This window comes from Salvelinus fontinalis, unplaced genomic scaffold (assembly GCF_029448725.1).
Source record: "Salvelinus fontinalis isolate EN_2023a unplaced genomic scaffold, ASM2944872v1 scaffold_1440, whole genome shotgun sequence".
NCBI lineage: Eukaryota > Metazoa > Chordata > Actinopteri > Salmoniformes > Salmonidae > Salvelinus > Salvelinus fontinalis.
In genome coordinates, this window is record NW_026601649.1 from 17,501 (window position 1) to 24,602 (window position 7,102).

The 7,102-nt window shown below is 45.4% G+C and overlaps 2 protein-coding genes across 3 annotated transcripts in view; one reads left to right on the forward strand and one right to left on the reverse strand.

Moving 5' to 3' along the window:
- The window catches only part of LOC129849324 (T-box transcription factor TBX19-like), a 6,849-nt gene extending 5,891 nt beyond the window's left edge, over positions 1-958 (forward strand). Inside the window, exon 8 of the mRNA XM_055916260.1 lies at positions 1-958. This exon is cut by the window's left edge and continues 70 nt beyond it. Within this exon, the coding sequence (XP_055772235.1) occupies positions 1-96 (96 nt within the window). The 3' untranslated portion in view covers positions 97-958.
- A 183-nt stretch (positions 959-1,141) lies between these two features.
- On the reverse strand, positions 1,142-6,087 carry iqcb1 (IQ motif containing B1). 2 transcript variants are annotated; one of them, XM_055916258.1, is made up of 13 exons: positions 5,801-6,087; positions 5,516-5,684; positions 5,134-5,254; positions 4,960-5,053; positions 4,786-4,885; positions 4,497-4,669; positions 4,270-4,382; positions 4,083-4,204; positions 3,706-3,848; positions 2,998-3,146; positions 2,724-2,861; positions 2,010-2,166; positions 1,142-1,929 (listed from the first exon to the last, which is right to left on the reverse strand). In XM_055916258.1, the coding sequence occupies exons 1-13, from the start codon at positions 5,904-5,906 to the stop codon at positions 1,697-1,699; spliced, it is 1,818 nt and encodes a 605-aa protein (XP_055772233.1). In that variant the 5' UTR covers positions 5,907-6,087; the 3' UTR covers positions 1,142-1,696. The 2 variants fall into 2 exon arrangements, with proteins under 2 accessions (XP_055772233.1, XP_055772234.1); XM_055916259.1 differs by lacking the exons at positions 1,142-1,929; positions 2,010-2,166 and having other exon boundaries at positions 2,761-2,861; positions 3,251-3,848.
- Positions 6,088-7,102: the final 1,015 nt, after the last annotated feature.

The following is a 7,102-nucleotide window of genomic DNA, read 5'->3' on the forward strand; positions in this document are numbered from 1 at the left end:
CACGGACCAATCAACAGCGAGGGCCACCCACAGCCACCCAATCACGTCCGGCTGGGCGGGCCCTGTTGGCCACCTGTCTCCACCCATTCCTACTAACAAACTATGTGATTGGTCGATGCCCACATGCCATACAAATGTGTTAGTGTGTGTGCACCTCAAAAAACGAAGGCCTAGATTCAATCAGATCAAGCGTTAACCGGCAACAGCAGACACCTGCATAGCGGATGTTTTGGCTGCTTGGCTGCTCGTGCGATCATTGTCACGAAGCCACACAGTCCCACTCGCGTTACAAGTTCAGAAGGAGAAAGGCTGTATAGAAATAATGACGCTCACATTGAAAACCATTCAACCAAATAGTTTCTATCATCATAATGGAGGTGTAGATTACATCTCATATTTCACTGTTCTGACTTACAAACAAGGCTGCATGGGATTTCTGTTCATGCCACTCCGTGCAGCCAATGACAATGTCCGCTTTAGGTATAATGCCAGGAGCCGCTTGTGTATTTGACAGCTCCTAACGCAGTCCTACCTCTGGCACCGCCGAAACCACGGCTAAGTGGATGTTGGATAAAGTGGATCTGATTGAATCAAGCCCTAAATGTCTCTGCCTGCTTTCAAATGACTTATCCTTCTATGTTTGTGGTTCAGCCCTGACAGACTAACTCTGGCCCAGGCCCGGACTGACTAACTCTGGCCCCAGGCCCGGACTGACTAACTCTGGCCCCAGGCCCGGACTGACTAACTCTGGCCCCAGGCCCGGACTGACTAACTCTGGGCCCTGGTAATAAGATATGTCAAACTGCCAGCGTTAATATGCAGGAGTCAGAAGAAATAACTATGTGAAACTACGGTACAGAAAAATATGTATTATGTCTGTGCCTTCACTCTGTAAGCTTTATGATAATGTTTCTGTCTGATAAATGCTGTTCATTGTGAAACGCTGAAAATAAACATTGGCCAATCAAATCTTTCTGGTATGTGTGTAAAAACATAATGACTGCTGGCGTTGGGTAGGCACTAGGCACTCTGGGCACATTGTTAACACAAATTCAGCACTGGCATGTGAGTTGTTGGACAACAACTAAAAACTCCACTTATCAAAATGACTGAAAGTCTCTACAGTCAGGACACAATGGCATAATAGTAGAAAAGTACAAACTTCAATGCAGACTTCTGTACACAAAATTGCTTTACAATTCCTTAAGGAAGAGTTTCAGTCTAAGGGACCAGCCACACAAAGACTGATGAAAAGACCACTGCAGTAACACACCGGATTCAACTAACCACGGTCCAGACTGAAACCCATGATTGGTTGAATTCCAGAGCAGGTTTACATTTACATTTTAGTCATTTAGCAGACGCTCTTATCCAGAGCGACTTACAGTAGAGTGCATACATTTTATTACATTTTACATACTGACAAGGATATCCCTACCGGCCAAACCCTCCCTAACCCGGACGACGCTATGCTAATTGTGCGTCGCCCCACGGACCTCCTGGTTGCGGCCGGCTGCGACAGAGCCTGGGCGTGAACCCAGCCCAGCCTGGGTGCGAACCCAGAGACTCTGGTGGTGCAGCTAGCACTGCGCCACCCGGGAGGTCGCCCGGGAGGTTTGACGTCATAATGACATTATTACAACAGCCCTATGACAATGTTATAATAACGTTACAATACTGTTGTGGAACAACGTTGTCAGCTTCCTCCTAAATACAGAGAGTTAAACTCTGCCTCCAGCGGGTGGTCTTTGTGGACGCACTCTGATTCTGGACAGGTGATGTCACCATCTCCCAGCATCTTCCACCAAGGCAGGCGACCGGCCTGGAGCAAGGCATTGTGGGATTGCCGGGCGCGGGCGGCTACGGGGGCAGAGCGACTCCTGAACACGACACAGTCGGTTACTGTGGCGACACTGAGTGAGGGGGCATCTAAGAGAGAAAGATGGATGAATGGAGAGAAAGAGGAAGAGAGAGAAAGAGAGAGTGGTGTGCGCGTGTGTGATACCTACTCAGCAGTAGTTCCAGGTCGGTGTTGATCTGTGCCAGCAGGGCGTGTGTGTGAGTGTGTTCTCTCAGCTCTGCCTCTCTCCCCTGTAGATGCTGGAGCAGCAAGGCTTGGGTCTGAGCATGGAGCTCCCTACTGCCCTCTAGAGACACCACAGAGGACTACACACACAGAAAGAGATCATTACACACAGAGAGAGATCCGTTACACAGACACACAGAGAGATCCGTTACACAGACACACAGAGAGAGACCCGTTACACAGACACACAGAGAGAGATCTGTTACACAGACACACAGAGAGAGACCCCGTTACACAGACACACAGAGAGATCCGTTACACAGACACACAGAGAGAGATCCGTTACACAAACACACAGAGAGAGACCCGTTACACAAACACACAGAGAGAGACCCGTTACACAGACACACAGAGAGAGACCCGTTACACAGACACACAGAGAGAGACCCGTTACACAAACACACAGAGAGAGATCCGTTACACAGACACACACATTTGTTTTACTATCCTTGTGGGGACCAAATACCCCTAACCCTAATTGTAACTGTAACCCTAAAACAGCCTTTTCCCTTGTGGGGACAAGTGAAATGTCCCCACTTGTCCAAATATTCCTTGTTTTACTATCCTTGTGAGGACATCTGGTCCCTACAAGGACAGTAAAACCAAACACACAACTTGAAGTAATATTCAGAATCACCGGGTGCAGGGCAATATGTTCCTCCACCTCCCTCTTCAGCTCCGCCCTCCGACTGTCAGTCAAACCCCGAGGACCAATCCAAGGAGAGAGGGAAGGAGGGGCATTCTCAGCTCCCCGCCTCTTCAGAAAGCGAAGGACCTAACAGGGGAGGGACAAAAAACTGTCAAGATGAATTGAGATGCTGCTGCATGCTACATTTGTTTGATCGCTGTGTTCAGATTCTACTTACAACAGAGGTAGTCTATTGGAAGTGTATGTGAGTGTATGTTAATACTGCTCTCTGCAGGACAACAGCAGCTCTGTGCTGTGTGTGTGTGTTTCTCCGTTGCTGGAAGTTTCGTCTCTCTCGGTGGCCTCGCCAAACCCTCTGGATCTGTATCGCAGCCTGCCTCTCCACCTCCCCGAGGTACTGCTGCACCTGACCTACACACACACACACACACACACTGTAGATGGCAGGCCTAACTAAGCAAACAAACTGGCATCATTCCGCTCTGTCTCTGCTGTAACAGGTAGTGTGTGTGTACCTGGGGGCAGTAACTGTAGTAGCTGTAGTTGTTTCTGATGGAACTCTCTCCTGACTCTCTGTCTCTGCTGTAACAGGTAGTGTGTGTGTACCTGGGGGCAGTAACTGTAGTAGCTGTAGTTGTTTCTGATGGAACTCTCTCCTGACTCTCTGTCTCTGCTGTAACAGGTAGTGTGTGTGTACCTGGGGGCAGTAACTGTAGTAGCTGTAGTTGTTTCTGATGGAACTCTCTCCTGACTCTCTGTCTCTGCTGTAACAGGTAGTGTGTGTGTACCTGGGGGCAGTAACTGTAGTAGCTGTAGTTGTTTCTGATGGAACTCTCTCCTGACTCCCTGTCTCTGCTGTAACAGGTAGTGTGTGTGTACCTGGGGGCAGTAACTGTAGTAGCTGTAGTTGTTTCTGATGGAACTCTCTCCTGACTCTCTGTCTCTGCTGTAACAGGTAGTGTGTGTGTACCTGGGGGCAGTAACTGTAGTAGCTGTAGTTGTTTCTGATGGAACTCTCTCCTGGCTCTCTGTCTCCTGACACACAGCTGTAGTCTCAGCTCCTCCTCCCAGCACACAGCCTGAGCCTGCTGCGCTCTCCTCCGTCGCCGCTCTCTACACACACACACACACACACACACACCTGTCTGGAATTATTATGATCTTATTTACCCTTTATTTTGACAGGAAATCATGCTGAGACCAACATCTCTTTTACAGATGAGCCCTGGAATTACAAAAAATATACACATTAATACAAATCCAAAACAGAGATACAAAAAACGATCATAGATCGATGAAAAAATAAAGCCCACACACACACACACACACACACACACGGACACACACCTGAAGCTCCTCTGCAGTGATCTGACAGCTCTGGGCAGACTCTTCACTCTCCTCCTGGTCTGATAGGATCTCCACGCTGCCTGGATGACACACGCCGCTCTCACACACTCCTCTGGCCACGTCTGATACACAGAGAGAGTGTAAGGCACGCACACACATGAACAACAACAAACACACTATATTTTACCTCTGTGTGATCAGCTGGTTTGGGGACTTCTCTGTGCAACAGCTTAATCAGTTGGTTCACTTCTTCATCGAAGCCCCGCCCCCTCCATTCTCGACCAATCATGCCCTCCAACCCTGCAACACACAAACCATAAAAAACATCAAGATTGCTTTTGCAAGCATATAAAGTTAACCCATGAAAAAATATATATATCGTAACCTGGAAATATGCAAACCCCACCCCCTGACCTTTGAACCTGTGGATGATAAGCTGCAGGGCGGATTCTTGTTGCCGGGCAACCAGGAGGAGCGTCCTAATTGCTGCCCCTCCCACAACAGGGTTGGATGTGTGAGCCATTCGGTACACGACGTCATCCAGAATCACAGACAAGGGGCCTTTTCCCAAACCTGCTACTAACTCACTAAAGAGAAAGAGTGGGTAATGAATTTAATTGATATGTGTGTGTGTGTGTGTGTGTGTGTGTGTGTGTGTGTGTGTGTGTGTGTGTGTGTGTGTGTGTGGGTGGTGATATGCTACCTGTTAGCTGTCAGAAGCTGATGCCACAGTGACACACACACGGTTCCCACTCTCTCTTCCTCACTCATTAACATCCTCTCATAGTGGTCTGACTGCAGGACTAAGAGAGAGAAAAGAGGGGGTGCATCGTTAGTTAGGTAAGGGTTCTGTTTGGTATTGGACGTTAGATCTCACCTTGTGTGGCCAGGTGACCATGGGCTTTCAGAAGCCAACACACAGAGTCCATCACCTTCCTGAAGAAACGAAACATCTCAGGCTGCCCATTCCCCTACAGAGAGAGATACGATGTCAGTAGACATATTTTTGTTGAGGACATTCCAAACTTCAAAAAAACGTTACGTCCCTTACCGCCAAAGCTCTGTTCATCAGCCGACTGGCCAATGACAGCAGGCTGTCTGTGACGGACGGGAGCAGCCGCCTATGGAAGGCCTCAGTGTCTCCGCCCAGGTCCACACCCACACAGCAGGAGCTAAAGGAGTTTGCATATGCACACAAAGAAATCAATGTCAAATCACTACTACAGATATATGACCCCCACCCTCATAGATCTGCTTGCATCAATTATTATTCCATCCCATCAGTTCTAGCCAGGCCTTGAAGTAGTATCTGGGGTAGGTATTGTCCATTGGTAGTGTCTAGGGTTGTTTGTTTTAGTGCAGAGTAACAGTCAACACAGATTTTGTTATTACTTTTTGTTGTGGTTCTGTGGATCAAGATTCTAAAATCGTACCTGAGAATTTCTGCCAACTGAGTGGCAGTTGCGTAGCCTCCTTCAACGTTGGCATAGTTCCGTTTGAGGGCGTCTCCTGCGCAGTATTGAAGTATGCCATGGCTGAACAAGGAGTTTTTGAACGCACCCAACTCTCTATCGTCTTGGACAGATATCCTATTCAGAATATCTTCAATGTCGAAAAATAAGGAAGGATTCTTAGTTGGGTATCAGGAATAACACACAAGTGCAAGCAAAGTAAAATAACACGTTTTTCAATGTAAAAAAGTTAGCTAACTAATTTACCTTGTAATTTTGAGAGAACTTGAGGAACCTTCTGCTCCGGCTTAATGTTTGTGCTCGCGACCAGTGCCCGTAGCCCGGCGTCTGTGTCCTTTCTAGCGAGACTCATCGCGAGTTTATTACAGTAATCTTTCGCTCCCAGATCTGAAGTATAAAATCATATACAAAATTGACGAGCTACATTATTCTTCGAATGAAACCAGACACGATCAAGTTGAAATCTATTTTCGTGCTCTCTTGTTGCCACAAGCACTGACGAGGAAGCTTTATTTGTTTCCACAGCAACACTGCCTACGTCACTAATCTGCGACTACAGTTAGCAGGGCCCCATTCCCATTCATTCTTTACAATACATCATTTTTTCATTTTTTATTAACAAATCAATACAAAAAGTACATGGGGAACAGAAGTATTTATAAAGAATATACAAAAGACATTTGGGCTAGGGGCGGGGCTAGGGGGTACAATATCACATTACACAAGAACCTTAAGAACATACACACATTTAAAATTCTAACAGCTTTTTTGTTAGTAGAGTATTTAATAGTCTTAAAATATAGTTACATTTCTTTTTGCAGTGTAATAAAATGTGGTGTTTTCTTTGTAAATTTGCATTTTGGAATATGAAATTTGGCCAAAAGAATAATGAAATTAATTACACAAAATTGTTTCAACTTATTTCTATCGTAAGTTAATAAGAATCCAAGCAGCACATCTCTCCATAATAGTGTAAAATCTTCATAAATTATAAATCTACTGATGTCTTGCCACAGTTTTCTTACATGAATACAATGCCAAAAAAGACGCAACACTGTTTCTGGGTGGTCATTACAAAAGGTACATTTTTTTTTTTTTACTTCTTCATATAGTGGTTGGCAGGATAGTATTTATGAATAATTTTAAAAGAAACGTCCTTCATTTTGTTAATAAGTAGGTATGTGTGTGGCAACATCCAAACTTTTTTCCAGCAGACGTTATCAATAAAACCATTGCAATAAGGCATGACATAAGGTACAGATACAACATCCTGTTGAAACAAGGCTTGTAGAGCTCTATTGTTGTGGGATGGACTAAAAGAAAAACTAATCTTAGGATGCTTCCTTTTAAGGTTAGTCCGGTCTTCACACGTTCCTGAATAATAAAGCAACACTTGAGGGAATGGCATCTGAAACAATTGCAAAATCTTTAGGAGATAAGAATTCCTTAGAATTAAGTAAAAGACCCTCTGCATTTACAAGTTGTCTCACCAATAGGATATTATTTCGGAACCAATATTCTAAAAACAAATAAATATTTTTATACAAT

What these genes read in the sequence shown, in the direction of transcription:
- iqcb1 (XM_055916258.1), bottom strand. Translation starts at nt 5,906, where the DNA reads ATGAGTCTCGCTAGAAAGGACACAGACGCCGGGCTACGGGCACTGGTC. An exon ending in TATCATCCACAGGTTCAAAG is followed by an intron (nt 4,383 to 4,496) that starts GTCAGGGGGTGG and finishes TGTGTGTTGCAG; the next exon opens with GGTTGGAGGGCATGATTGGT. An exon ending in AACCAGCTGATCACACAGAG is followed by an intron (nt 4,205 to 4,269) that starts GTAAAATATAGT and finishes TCTGTGTATCAG; the next exon opens with ACGTGGCCAGAGGAGTGTGT.